This window comes from Gigantopelta aegis, chromosome 14, assembly GCF_016097555.1.
Source record: "Gigantopelta aegis isolate Gae_Host chromosome 14, Gae_host_genome, whole genome shotgun sequence".
Lineage (NCBI taxonomy): Eukaryota > Metazoa > Mollusca > Gastropoda > Neomphalida > Peltospiridae > Gigantopelta > Gigantopelta aegis.
The window spans coordinates 12,517,058-12,532,401 of NC_054712.1; the positions used below are offsets into that span (position 1 = coordinate 12,517,058).

Below are 15,344 nucleotides of genomic sequence, written 5' to 3' on the forward strand. Positions count from 1 at the left end.
AAGGGAATATTGTAACAATGTAAAAATTGTGAACGTGCACGTGTGCCATGATGTTCAGGCATGAATCCAGGAAATTTGGAAAAGTAGGGCTTGTACAAAACTGCTTACAGCATGGGTTATAGCTATTACAGTGTAAAAATGGAATATTGTAACAATATAAAAATCATAAATGTGCTTGCAACTTGGGAAATCCCAGTTAGTGGCGTCGGAGCTGGGAAAACAGTAGCGGCAGCTCCCCAATGTCAACCTCCACCTCCCCAATGTCAAATTCGTCCCGATATCCCTGCCAATGTAGGACCACCAAACCCCATTCAATGTTTTCCATGCGCAGCTAGTGTACAAAGCTACATATAAAAGTTTGAAATTGAAATTAATTTACATTTTTAATTAATATGTCAGGCATTCATAATGAATTCTTGCTGATGATTTGAATTTTTTTTTTTTTTTTTGTAGAAAATAAGACTGGAAGTCCAGAGGGATTCCAGGCTATGCTTGCACAGAACATGGAAGAACTCCAGAATAAAATCGATTTAGATCCACGATTTCTCTCACTAAAGAGTATTACAGGAAATACAGACATTCACACAGGTGAGAATGACGTCTGCTGGAGGTTTGTTACCTGTTGTTTACATCTCCTCAATGCTTTACAACAGTCAATACACAAAGCAGCAGAGTTATTTGTAGAGGCTCACAGGTCAGAATCAAACCTGAAGCCACTGACACCCAGTCAAGCTCCAGCCATGTCACCTGATGTATTGAGTGTTCCTCAGCAGAAATCCGTCCTCACTGCGCTGCAGTTTATCGTGTGTTTAGGTCTCTGTCCGTACTTCCAGGAAGGAGTGGGTATTCCTCTCCACAAACGATCAGGGTTCAGCGATCTCATCAACAGAGATGTTACGCTATCGGAGAGTGAGAAATGTTTGCGTCTGCTGGAGTGTGCGAAGGTCTTAATGCAGTGTGTTGACGTGTCTTGTCTGGGAGCTTTGATCCTCTCTAGACATCTGGGTGACCTTCTGGCTGTTCTGCTTCAGCTCAGTTTTGGTGGAAGTCGGAAGAAGAAGGCTGAAAAAACACAACCTTGTCTTCCACACTCTCCTTCTGAGAGGCCGGCACAAGATATGACACCTGTGTCTGCTGTAGATAGAGTTATACAGCAGACGTGTGTAAGTGTTGATGTTTTGGTTGAGGACATGGCTGATCCATGTCTTCCACACTCTCCTTCTGAGAGGCCAGCTCAAGTTCTGACGCCTGCGTCTGCTGTAGATAGAGTTATACAGCAGATGCGTGTAGGTGTTGGTGGTTTGGTTGAGGACATGTCTGATCCATCAGGTTCTCGATCTAACGAGACCAGTGGGCAGATTACTCCTCCAGGTAACACCAACAGCTCAGCAGATGAGAGGTATCAGAATAGTGATGTTGAGTTTTGCGAGCGTTCCTTGCAGCATCTACTCGATCACGTGTCACCGCCAATCCTGGTGCGGGAGCTGATTCTACTTCAGGGAGGACCAGGACAGAAGCCTGCTAAGAGGGTAGGTGATTTATTAACTAGACAGAACAACATTTTAATACAGTGAAACATCTCAAAACCTCTTTTTTTTTTTTTTCATGGCCCCTTTTTAAATATCGGTACAGAACATAATATCTCAAAACCGGATACCTCTTGAAATGAACTTTTTACTTGGTCCTGTAGGTGTCCAGTTTAGAGGGGATAACTGTGTTTGGTATATTCCTGTATTTGTAGGTGAAAATTGTGTAACATGTTCAATATTTAGTGTCCAGATTAACACATTTTTACTCTTAATCATACCTGGAGAGTTATTTGTTATTTCTTTGAAAAGAATTTTTATGTAATTTGTTTTCTTGGGCATGTATATATCTATATATATCTTGTGTGTGTGGTGTGTGTGTGGTGTGGTGTGGTGTGGTGTGGTGTGGTGTGGTGTGTGTGTGTGTGTGTGTGTGTGTGTGTGTGTGTTCATATATGTTTTTACACATTATTAATTTGTTAATTTAACCAGTTACAGAGATTGTAAATGTTCTCTTTAATATAATTTCATTAACCGACTTGATATTGTTTCAGAAAGATTGTGCTGTTTCAGCAGGTCTAACTCCAAGTCCACCTTGGATGAGAAAAGCTTGTGGCCGGTTGCTGTCCACGATCCTCATCAGACCAAAGGGTGTGCTACATGTTCTCAGGGGAATGCTGGGTAATATCATAGATATATATTAGTCTACATAGAAGGAAACCTTTGTTACACCAATTGTGGAGCACTGGCTGGAATATGAGAAATAGCCCAATGTGCCTACTGACGGGAATTGATCCTAGTTCGATTGCACATCAGGCGAGTGCTGTACCACTCAGCTACGTTCCACCCTAGTCTACATAGATGCTCCAGTACTAAATATAAGTGTACATGCTTATTTAATAGGTTTCAGCAACTTTGTTATTTTTGTTTTACTTTTGAATTAAGTCATACTGAATTCAGTATGTCCTGTCAAAGACACAACAACAATGGCTGTGTTAATTATGAGTCAATGTTACTTCTTTTTTTTTGGCAAAGGGAGACAATTCTAAATATTTTTATTGACCCTTTCAAATTGTAATCTGCATATCTTTGGGTTCATAATCTGAGGTCCTTTCTCACTAAGTCCAGTAAGTTGTGCTTTGAGTTAAAATAGTCCATTTGTACATCAATGCTTAATCATTTTTCGGCAGAATCAAATTGTATGTTGATTGCATGCAGCTATTTTAAAGGGCGAACCGGAGTTGTAAGGTAGTGTAAAATATTTGTACAGTTTTTCAAATGCTAAATTTTATTTACAATTCTTTCTTATGTTATCAATTTTTACAAATCCAGTGTCCAGGGAACATGGTTGTATTCAAAATACTGATACCGGTACCTTTTTATGACACCCAGTAGCTGATGTGTGTTTTTGTGCTGGGGTTTAATTAAACCATTCATTCATTCATTCATTCATTCATTCATTCATTCATTCATTCATTCATTCATTCATTCATTCATTCATTCATTCATTCATTCATTCATTTATTCATTCATTCATTCAAAATATTGATTAGCTATATTTCTACTGAACTGAAAATTGATTAGCAACTACTGTTTAATGTTTTAAATTTGTGTCGCGATCTCTGAAACTGGAGTAGCAAATTGCAACACAATACTGAATGGGGTCGTAGCCCAGTGGTGAAGAGCTTGCTTGATGCGCAGTCGGTTTGGGATCGATCCCCGTCAGTGTGTCCATTAGGCTATTTCTTGTTTCAGCCAGTGCGCCATGACTGGTATATCAAAAGTCATGGTATGTGCTATCCTGTCTGGGATGGTGCATATAAAAGATCCCTTGCTACTAATGAAAAAATGTAGTAGGTTTCCTCTCTGTACTATATGTCATAATGACCAAATGTTTGACATCCAACAGCTTATGATGAATCAATCAGTGTGCTCTAGTGGTGCTGTTAAACAAAACAAAATACCCCAACAACAACAGTACTGAACAAAATGTTCCCTGTGTAATGTTTCTGATTGTCCTGGTTTTTGTAATAGCACAAAATGCATTTTATACGAAATACTTTTTTTATAGTTTTTTTTCATAAACTAGTGTTAGTGACATTTAAAACTAATGTGGGGCAAGGTTTATCTTAGTCGGTTGAGCACTTGAGGTGATTGCATAGCAGGATTGAACCACCTTGGTGGATCCATTCAACTAATTGAGTTTTTTCTCGTTCCAACCAGTGCACAACAACTGGTCAACTGTCATGGTATGTGCTATCCTGTCAGTGGGAACATGCATAGAAACGATCCCTTGCTACTAATGGAAAAATGTAGCTAGTTTCCTCTGAAAAACAAACTTTAACTCTACTTAATACTTACTAAATGTTTGACATCCAATAGCCAATGATTAATAAATCAATGTGTTCTAGTGGTGTTGTTAAACAAAACAAACTTTAAGTCTAAGACTGTTTGTCAAAATTACAAAATGTTTCATATCCAATAGCTAATGATTTATAAATCAATGTGCACTAGTGGTGTCGTTAAACAAAATAAACTTTATTGACATGTCAGAATTACCAAATGTTTTGACACCCCATAGCCGATGATTAATTAATCAATGTGCTCTAGTGGTGTCGTTAAACAAAACAAACTTTAAACGTTTTTTAAACTTTTGCTATAAAAGTGAGAATTATCTTTCAGACCCGTCTGCTGGTGACCCGAATCATTGGAAGAAGTGTGACGCGGTTGCCAAGGTCATCTCTCGTTGTCCGATGACTGTATCGTCCGTAGAGGAGTACTTGAAGCTCGTGTGTCCACAGGTGTGTGTCACATTCATTTCATTTTATTTCATTTCAACTATTTTCATGTATATATCTAATTAAGGTTCAAGAACGCTATCTGGGCTGTCTGTCCACGATAGTGGGTTAGTTGTTAGTTGGTTAGTAGTTAGTGAGAAAGAAGAAGGTGTAGTGGCCTTACACCTACCCATTGAGACCTTAAGAACTCGCTCTGGGGTTGGAGCCGGTACCGGGTTGCGAACCCTGTACCTACCAGCCTGTAGTCTGATGGCTTAACCACTGCACCACTGAGGCCGCATAGATCTCTGTATCTGCAGACAACTCACAGGTTACGGAAATCATTCCAGTCATGGGACTTTCATTTCAGTTGTGGAAAATTATGGAAAAGTAAAAATTGGTTGACATTTAATTCAGCCCACTACATTAACGTTTCCATCTAGGAGCCAGATGGCGCTTATTATTATTATTATTTTATATAGATAGTATGAAATGTTTTAGTCTCCAGATGAAAAAAATGGTTGCATATTTGACCAAATCCAGGGATGGCGCATGTGTGTGGGGGTTACATTTGTTATATCTGTGAAAATGTCCTTACATGTAATTTGAAAGGCGAGTCTGGCAACCACGAGCTGTACCACTATTTTTACACTGTGCCGCCCCTGAAATCGGTTGCAATATAGAGGGCTGTAATTTTTTTTATATGCCTGTCTTTGATGGGTTGTATTATGGAAAGGCATTGTCCGTCCATCTATAAACTTTTCATTTCCAGAGCATATCTTATCAATTCATATAGGATATCAAACTTTGGATGGTGGTGTGTCGCATACAATAATTAAGTCCTTGAACATCCTGAAAAAGGTAATAAAAAATACCTCTAAAATTTATGGAATTTGTATTGATAATAAAGAGTGTGAACCCTGCATTACACTAAACATGTTAACACATAATTTACAGTCAAACAGGCGGTTCAACAATATCTCACACTCAAGGTTGTGTTGTTTAACGACACCACTAGAGCACATTGATTTATTAATCATCGGCTATTGGATGTCAAACATTTGGTAATTTAGACATATAGTCTTAGAGAGGAAACCTGCTACATTTTTCCATTAGTAGCAAGGGATCTTTTATATGCACCATCCCACAGACAGGATAGCACATGCCACAGCTTTTGATATACCAGTCATGGTGCACTGGCTGGAACAAGAAATAGCCCAATGGGCCCACTGATGGGTATCGATCCTAGCCCGACCGCGCATAAAGCAGGCACTTTACCGCTGGGCTATGTCCCATCTTGGTAGATGTAATGACACAAATAAATAAAATAATAAACATTAACTGTAATGATTTACAATGAATATACTACGATCTACAGTACTTATAATGATGTACAATGAATATACTACGATCTACAGTACTTGTAATGATTTACAATGAATATACTACGATCTACAGTACTTGTAATGATTTACAATGAATATACTACGATCTACAGTACTTGTAATGATTTACAATGAATATACTATGATCTACAGTACTTGTAATGATTTACAATGAATATACTACGATCTACAGTACTTGTAGTGTTTTCCCTAGCTTGTTTTAGCATGGTGCAGCACTATGCCTCAATAGTCTAGCACCATCTTGCCTTAATCAGTTCCATGCTGCCCTGAGATTAAACCAGCCTTTTCCACTAATTAATTCTAAAATTGCCTTTATAAAACACGCAAAAAGGTATTATTAATTAATAAAAAATGCCTTTTATATCTTTTGCCATTCATTTATTAAAGCAAGCACATAAATTACATTAATGTTTATTTCGATTAATTTTTGTGTGTTTTTAATGAAAAATAAGTGCCCTGAAAATGGTGAAAATGCCCCAAAAGTGTTTGGTCTACCATGTCTTGCCAAATTTCTAGGGAAATCACTCACTTGTAATAATTTTTGAATGTGCTATAGCTAATTAAAGTAATGATTTAGTTGTTTGTTTCAGATCTTGTCACTGCTGACCGAGTCGGATCCCCGTAGTGCTGGTCACTTTCTGCGTGTGGTCTCCAGTTTTATCACAGAGGTCATCCAACGACACCCCGAATTAGCGCAGCAATATCTCATACATCCCATCATACAACCTCTTCAGATGTCTTTACGGGATCACAGTGAGTTTGTAGAGAGCTTCTACAATGAGAAGGGCAGGGCTCGAACATAATGGCGGCACCATTGAGATATAAATTGCCGTAGCCTAGCTTCTCAATGATGGCAAAATGTTTACACCTGGTGTACATTAGATGCCAGTATTTAACATTAATACATGTAAAATATGTCTACATACAGCAAAATAACCTTTCAGTCTTATTTATTTGCGGCAATTTTTATTTTTTTTAATTGCCATGGGCAGGCTTTAAATTGCTGTCAGTGAGCCATTTCACCCACAACAATTTTGTTTTTAATTGCCGTGGGAGACAAATTCTAAAGTTCGAGCCCTAGATGTGGACCTGCAAGAACAAGATACATGTAGATATACTCAGAATAAATATGAAATGTTGTAAATTATAACAAAGTTTTACCAAAACAAATCTATATCAGGGGTGTGAATTCTCCTTGGATCAGCTGTTTTCCTCTCATGGAACTTGCGTTTCGTCCTTTCCTTCAAAATGTGTCAGATGGCACAGATTTTAACCTAGGATTTCAAGAACGTCCGGGACCCCTCTAGATTTCCTCTTTTTTACATTTCACCAATTCCCACCCCTGTAATATGTAAAGCTGTTTGTGACTGTTGAGTGTCATATGAAAAGCCCACACAGGTGGCAGCTTATACCATTTCATTACTTGGTGTGATAGTTAGAGATTATATTCCTAGTCTATTGATTGATGCTTTACCATGTGGCCTTATGGTTGTACTATACCAAATAAAATCCCATAGGTGACCATGTTAACGTTTGTGTTTAAAAACGCTATATGCAATATATCAACCAAACTATATGACCCATAAATATCAGTACTACAACCCCTGCCTCAAAGTATTAACTGAAGAAATGGTACCTTTTATGGCTCATTTTCAGTATAACCAGATGTTTTTACAACACCTCTAGTTTTGCACAAAATTTGAGTACTTTTTTTCACAGGTACCCCATACATGTTCCAAGCACAGGGCTACTTGACACAGTGGTACTAGATGAAATAAAATTGCATACATTTTTAGCCCAGATGAAACTAATTTTTTTACAACCAACACACTCACATTTATAACCAGTCACAGGACTTGTGGTGTTAACTTCTCTATCAAAAGTTGGGTGCACCTTGAACTTTGACCCAGCCAGAAATTATTTGGTTTAGTGCTACCTTATGGAATACATCGTTCTAACTACCTATACAGAAAACCTGACTTTAAAGACCATACTTATTGGCATTTAAAAAAACAGAAGAATGTCTGCCACACTGAATGTTGTTATTCTCAATGACTTTTCTCTCAGAATTCACTATACTCGATTATTAACAATGCTTTGTTTTCTTCCACAGACACTGAATGGACATCCAGTTCAGCATCATGCGTTGTGGTACAAGACAAAGAGCTGAAAATCTGCATTGAATCTTTGCATAAGGTGATTATTGAACAGGTTTATTTGACCAAAAGGCCTGACAATTGCTAACTAATTTCATTTTTTTCTTTTTTTAATTTATAAATGTAAAGTGAAAAATATTTGGCCAAGTATTGAACATTTAAAAAATGAATTATATACAAGATATCAAATAGAAAAATGTGGAAAAGCTGATTTTTGCAAATAATTGTCAAAATATGCAGCCCTTTTCCCCCAAAATCAATAACAATAAAAATTGTTTTGAATCACGTACATGCGGATGTATGTAAAGGGTATATATACAGTGTTATAACTTAGCCTTTATGAGTTATTTCAATCATAGATTACTACAATATTTTACATACACGTGTAACAATGCATTATAATAATTAGTGAATGAATGTCTTTGTGTATACATCTGTATGTGTGTTTCTTGTAATGTGTAATTAATGTTTAAAAACATGAAGATAATTTGAAAAGTGCTGTTCACCTTTTTACGGTGGACTGACATTGTCAGATGAGGACGGGATGTAGTCCAGTGGTAAAGCGCTCGTCTGTCTGATGCGCAATCAATCTAGGATCGATACCTGTTGGTGGGCCCGTTGCATGGGCTATTTCTCGTTCCAGCCAGTGCTCCACAACTGGTTTATCAAAGGCTGTGGTATGTACTACCCTGTCTGTGGGATGGTGCATATAAACGATCCCTTGCTGCTAATCGAAAAGAATAGCCCATAATGTGGCAAGTGCAGGTTTCCTCTCTCTCAATATCTGTGTGGTCCTTAACCATATGTCTGACACCATATAACCGTAAATAAAATGTGTCAAGTGCATTGTTAAACAAAACATTTCCTTCTTTTAACACTAACATTTACCTCTCTAAACTAGAAACCTCTCTAAACTGAACACCCGATGAATAATTCAGTCCTAAAGTGTTCATTTAGTGTAAATTGTGTCTCTGAAAACTGGACAGTCAAAACGTTATCATTAAAGGGATCTTTTATATGCACCATCCCACAGACAGGATAGTACATACCACCGCCTTTGTTATACCAGTTGTGGAGCACTGGCTGGAACAAAAAAAATAGCGAAATGGGCCCACCGACGGGGATCGATCCTATATCGATCGTGTATCAGACAAGCGTTGTACCACTGAGCTACATCTCGCCCCCAAGTGTTACAAGATGTATAAATCATGGGACGGTAAAAATTGGATTTGAGAGAGGGTCCAGTCTTGAGGGCTTTCACTGTAGTATTTACTTATAAACTTGTTTTTACAGATTGTTGTGCTTGGCTCTGAATCCTGTAGTGTGTTTTTGCCCTACCTGCATCCAGTTTTACAGCCACTGTTTCAGCTGTTCTTGTATCGTCTTACTAGCCAGTCGATACTTGGGTAATTATCATGATTTTCTACTGTGTTTTCGTCATGTTTTAAAAACACACGAATGAAAGACCAGTATTAAAATGAACCTTTTGAAGCTTGATTTCATAATTTACTTTTATAACTATCAAATGTAAGACTTAGTGTACAATTATTAAGACTTGTTTCTCAAGTTTGGCTGCTTAAAAGAAGTTTTCCTTCTGTTTGAAAAGATCATACATTTTCTAAGACCTGGGCCCGTACTTATAAAACTTTTAGAGTCCAGACTCAATCTTAAATGATGTCACATGCATACAATTTGTATGGTGTTGACATAACATTAGTGTCTCAGATTCTATTAGAGTCTCGAGTCTTATAGACTCCAAACGGTTTATAAGCACCAAGCCTGGTCTGGTGTTTATGAAACTTTTAGAGTCTAGACACAAGACTCTAATAGAGTCTGAGACAATAATGTCGTGACAACGTCATACAAATTATGTGACGTCATTAGAGATTGGGGAGGGACGTAGCCCAGTGGTAAAGCGCTTGCTTTATGTGCAGTCGGTTTGGGATTGATCCCTGTCTGTGGGCCCATTGGGCTGTTTTACTTTCCTGCCAGTGCACCACGACTGGTATATCAAAGGCCATGGCATGTGCAATCCTGTCTGTAGGATGGTGCATGTAAAAGTTCCCATGCTGCATTAGGAAAAATGTAGCGGGTTTCCTCTGATGATTGCGAGTCAGAATTACCTACTGTTTGACATCCAATAGCTGATGATTAATTAATCAATGTGCTCTAGTGGTGTCATTAAACCAAAAAAACAAAGTCTGGACTCTGGACGGGCCCTGTAATATAGTACTAAAGATCTTTATTAAACAGCCACCTGTGAAATAGTGCTCTACCGATTGAGTTAGATTCCTCCCACTAAATTGGTTGAAAGTACTCAGCTCAGCTTGTGCAAATTCCTGCCAATTTTTTTATAGTTTCTTTACTTAAAGGTCGACGACAGTCACTTTTCGCACCCTTGATTTAGCTTTGTACACAATAAATATAGCATATCTCACCGTAATTCGACTTGAAATCCATATTTTGTAAATGGTACAATTTTTTAATTACAAGATTGTGTTTAAACACATTCATGTGCATTAGTAATGTTCAAACAAAATATTTTCAATAGCAATTTGGCATAAAGAGATGTAAAGTGATGTCAATGGAATACTGACGTCATTCCAATTCAAAATTAGCTATATTATTACAATGCTTCGCCACATTAAAATAAAAACTAGTCTACTAACCTTGACCCCTGTTAAAATTCTATAACGAGCAGATAATTCTATTTACATGTCGGTATGTTTTTATTTTTCATAATTCTGGACAAAATGTTAAGTTTAATGAAAGAAATAAAAAGTAGCTTTTGTCAAATATATCATATCAAAACATTACCATTGGATATGTTATATTTATTGTGTACAAAGCCAAAACAAGCAGGTGAAAAGTGACTGTCGTCAGCCTTAGTATTTAATAACTGAAGTTACATTTGCAGAAAATCATCTGTGGACGTTTTGATATCTTTCCTCAAGCAGTCTGACCAGGATGTTAGCTTGGATCTACTTTTATACCTGGCATTTGGAGAGACCAACAAGAACTGCAGTCTCCAGTTTTCTTGCATTCATCCCAGAATGTGTTTCCATAGCAACAGCAGTGGTGGAATTGAAATTATGTACGATAATGAGATGACACCTCAAAGGTACATTGTTTTAAAAGCCAGGGGCCTAATTCACAAAACATCGTAAGCCTAGTTTTACACGTAAACGTAAATCTACGACTGAAGACCTATTCACGAAACAATGAAAACGTAAGTTACGTATAAAATTGGACGTAAATATAAGAGTGCCTCCGGTTACAACTAACGCTGCACGTAAGTCGTATACATATAATAAATCAAGCACGATCGCCGTTATTTACTATTATTTACGGAAACTGGCAGCATTTCCAATAAATGAAGCAGTTTGCGATGGCGAACGCCCACGGATTTAACATTTTTGTTGGTGATCGAACGGATGTTTTCCACTCGGCTAATTTCTCCTGAGTTATCTTTTCCTTTTTAAGAAATGTCCTCAAGTTCGTACCAAAATGCGGATCCTCACCAATACCAAAATGTCATGGTTCGCCGTTCGCGATGTTATTGTTAGCAAACGACAAACGAAATTGACTTTTGCGCATTTGTTATTTACCCGGTAGCCATCGTTTCTAATGGGTTTTTTTTAAATTTCTCCGGTGAGTGTGTTAAATCGTAGATTTACGTCCAACTAAGTTACGTTTACATTTACGACCGTCTTTGAGAATAAGGTGCTTCTTGCACGTAAACGTAAATGTACGGCAGACGTAAGTGCTAGTCGTAGACGTAAATTTACACCTTTTTGTGAATATGGGTCCAGGGGCCTAATTCACAAAGCTCTCTTAGGCTCTGCTAGACAACAAAGCATCCTCTTTGCAAGTCTTTTAGCATTGCACTGCGAGATCACAAAGTTGCGAGAGTTTAGTGAATTAGGTCCATAGTTAACTTGGAGATATCTTGACCAGGCGACATGCTAATAAAATATTTTTGAGTCTAGACTCAAGACTAATAACTTCAGAGTCTTAGACTGTAAAGTTTAAGACTGCTAGCCATCCAGACTAACTTTGAGTCAGCAGGGGTGGGAATTCTCCTCGGATCAGCTGTTTTCCTCTCATGAACTATTGCGTTTCCTTGCATTTTAATCGTCCTTTCCTCCAAAATTTCCGGGACCCCTCTAGATTTCCTCTCTTTTACAGTTCACCAATTCCCACCCCAGCACAGTACACCATAATTAACCAAAATCTCTTATCATTAAATATCAGGTTTCATAAATAAGGCACAAAGTAACACACTGCAAAAAATAGTTCCATAATGTGAAACAAAAGATCCAACGTACACAATCCGTTAGGCCTACTTGTACTTGCCACTTTTCTTTTCTATTAAATAACCAGGATGCATGAATTAAAATAAAGAAATAGGAATGCATGTACATGTTGTAATAAGTCAAGGTTGGAATGTTCATTTTACTCATTGTTTTTAAGTTTTCAGTTTATTATGGATAATTACGTCACTTTGCTGATGACCTCATTTTGCTACAGAGAATAAAGTGGTATATCAAAGGCCATGGTGTGTGCTATCCTGTCTGTGGGAAAGTGCATATGAAAGATCCCTTGCTGCTAATGGAAAAATGTAGCGGGTTTCCTCTGATGACTATGAGTCAGAATTACAAAATTTTTGACAGTCAATAGCCGATGATTAATAAATCAATGTGTTTTAGTGGTATTGTTAAACAAAACAATCTCTAACTTTACATACAGTAAAACCAGCCTTGTTGTCATAGTTACTAAGCCGTTTGTTGTAAGGGTTCACATTTTGTCTGTATTGGGTTTGCATCCTAGTCCACCTCTCTCTAATTAATCTTCTGACTACTGCAGGCGAGATATGTCACCCAACGTCACGCCAGACGACATAGTGTACACTGCATATATTCCACAATTCATATTTCCCGCCATTTTAAACAAGACATTCACCATGTTTTCTTAACAGGAAACAGTTTATTTTACAGCATTGTAGCTTTTGTTTGTTGTTTTTCAATGGAAAATACATTGGAATTCTGAGTTCAAAAAGTTGTTTTTGGCAAGTATTTTCGCTTGACAACAATGGCGACACATCGCGGTCATTTTCAGGGATCGGTAGCTAATTGTGACAGCTAATTTGATAATATATTTGATCATTTTACCAACAACGAAAATCAGCAAATATTGGGATATGAATCGTAGTTAGTTTTTAACAAAAATTTCTGGTCATAAAACCACTGTTATTGGAACTAATGGACATAAATACTGGACAGCTGGCCACAAATGCCTGTGAGTAAACGCAATTTAAAAAAAAAATTTTGCCTAATTTTAATCACCATTAAATGATCTAAAATATAAAAATTACAAAAACCCATAAAAATAATACTTACCGATTTATATATGAACTTTTGTTATGTATTTATAAAACATTTAAGTGAATATATCAGAGTAAAAATTATAAACTTGTACCCACTCAACGTGTTTTTTGTCAAAAAGGTTAACTACTAACCAACTGTCCTGGACAAACATCCCCTATACATTGTAGCTTAGGTGTGTGTTGCAGCCAGCTTGCTTGAAACTTGATTACCGGCCTCGGTGGCACAGTGGTTAAGCCATCAGACTACAGGCTGGTAGGTACAGGGTTTGCAGCCCTGTACCGACTCTAACCCAGAGCGAGTTCTTAAGGGCTCAATGGGTAGGTGTAAGGCCACTACACCCTCTTCTCTCTCACTAACCACTAACCAACTGACAACTAACCCACTGTCCTGGACAGACAGCCCAGATTGCTGAGGTGTGTGCCCAGGACATTGTGCTTGAATGTTAATTGGATATTAGCATGAAAATAAGTTGAAATGAAAAAAAATGAAACTTGATTGGATATGAGAACAAGAATATCAGTCTTAGCTCTGCGCAATCACTTACCAAACTGACGTCATTTTGTCACCTCCTTCTAGTGATGTTTGAAACGTTTTGACATGTTCCTTGTTATTCATGAAAATAATATGGATAATGTGGACAATAAAGAAATTATTACACTCGCTTGTGAATTGTACAGTTGATTTTACAAAACGCTCACTCTTGGCCAATACAAGAATTGTGACACCTGTTTCATAAAATAGTATGGCACACAAACCCGTATAATAATCTCTGTTTATTTGTTCAAGTGAAGGGCTGGATGACCTAGACTCTCTGGTGGATGGTTTGGTTCAAGTCATTAAAGAGCTGGAGCGGTGTGGAATTGCAGGAGAATTCTTCCTGACTTTACTAAAGGTGCTTATTATTATTATTATTATTATATTATTATTAGTATTTTTTTTTTTTTTTGTTCCCACTGCCCCATATCCTTTCTCTATCTCTATGTCATTTCTTCCCAATCTGGCAACTCCTCCTATATTTCAACTTCTTTCGCTGTCCACCTCCACATCCCAGTTGTTGTCTCCAACTGCAACACATGCTTGTCTCTTGAAGCTATCTGTGCCACACACCATCAGCTTTTAGCTGTGGGCTTAGCTTGGCCTCTTTGGGGATAGTTCTGGCATTGTTAAGAGGCACTTGTTACCACCTACTATACACCCTTACTACTGGCGGTCGTTTTACTAAAGGTGCTTAACCGTTATCAACCACTTTTAAATTTCTGTAGAATTACGAACAGCAATACAGAATATTATTGTATTTGTTAAAGATTTTTTTTTTTAATTTGTAACTCTGTTTTTTAAATTGTATATTTGCACTATGTCCATGAAGACTGTGTAGCATAAACCAGGGTTTTTTTCATATGAGTATTGCTTCATAAATTGTATCTAGTCTTACATTAAAAAACATTAGTATGATGTTGGTTGACCATCTGTGAAATCAATAAAATAATCTTAATATTTTCAAAAGGAATTGACGGAGATCATCTCCAGTGAATCGCCTACAGTGCGTGATGCGGGTGAAAGCTCGTCACGAGGTGGACGCGAGTTGCTGGAGATAGAGGAGAGGCAAGAGGCCGAGACGAAGATGTTCAGGAAAAGACTCATCATTCTGAATCTTCTGGCCTCCATGTGTGACAGACTCGGACCTGCCTGTCTGACGAGTACAAGACATATTCTTCACTTTGTCATGGTACAAACTGCAATCTTCAGTCTTTCTGCATTTGTTTCTCTATTTTCTTTCTTTTCAACCGTACCTGTCCTCAACAAGTGCACCTCCCCCCCCCCCCCCCCCCCCCCCCCCCACGCGAGTGGTCTGGTCCGAACATCCCAACAGCCAATGGGATGGCCTAAAATTCTTCACTGTATGCTCCCTGTAGTTCCGGTCATGTGACTTCAACTTCCTTCTTTTTCCTTTCGCTGTCTGGTTTGGACATGTTTTATTTGGCTCTGTTTTTTGGAGTCAAACTTTGGGGTTTTTCGTGATACTTTTTTCCTTCTTTCTTTCTGTCCATCTATGCTTTTTCTTTTTTTTCCTTTATCGTTTTTCTTTTAATTA

General features: G+C 37.7%; 1 protein-coding gene across 1 annotated transcript in view; it reads left to right on the plus strand.

Moving 5' to 3' along the window:
- Positions 1-15,344, plus strand: part of LOC121388543 (transport and Golgi organization protein 6 homolog) — a 39,136-nt gene that overhangs the window by 5,687 nt on the left and 18,105 nt on the right. The window contains exons 3-11 of the mRNA XM_041519921.1: positions 454-1,529; positions 2,081-2,207; positions 4,209-4,327; positions 6,300-6,462; positions 7,823-7,905; positions 9,159-9,271; positions 10,783-10,986; positions 14,039-14,144; positions 14,757-14,978. Coding sequence (XP_041375855.1) covers positions 454-1,529; positions 2,081-2,207; positions 4,209-4,327; positions 6,300-6,462; positions 7,823-7,905; positions 9,159-9,271; positions 10,783-10,986; positions 14,039-14,144; positions 14,757-14,978 — 2,213 coding nt within the window. The remainder of the gene's footprint in view (positions 1-453; positions 1,530-2,080; positions 2,208-4,208; positions 4,328-6,299; positions 6,463-7,822; positions 7,906-9,158; positions 9,272-10,782; positions 10,987-14,038; positions 14,145-14,756; positions 14,979-15,344) is intronic.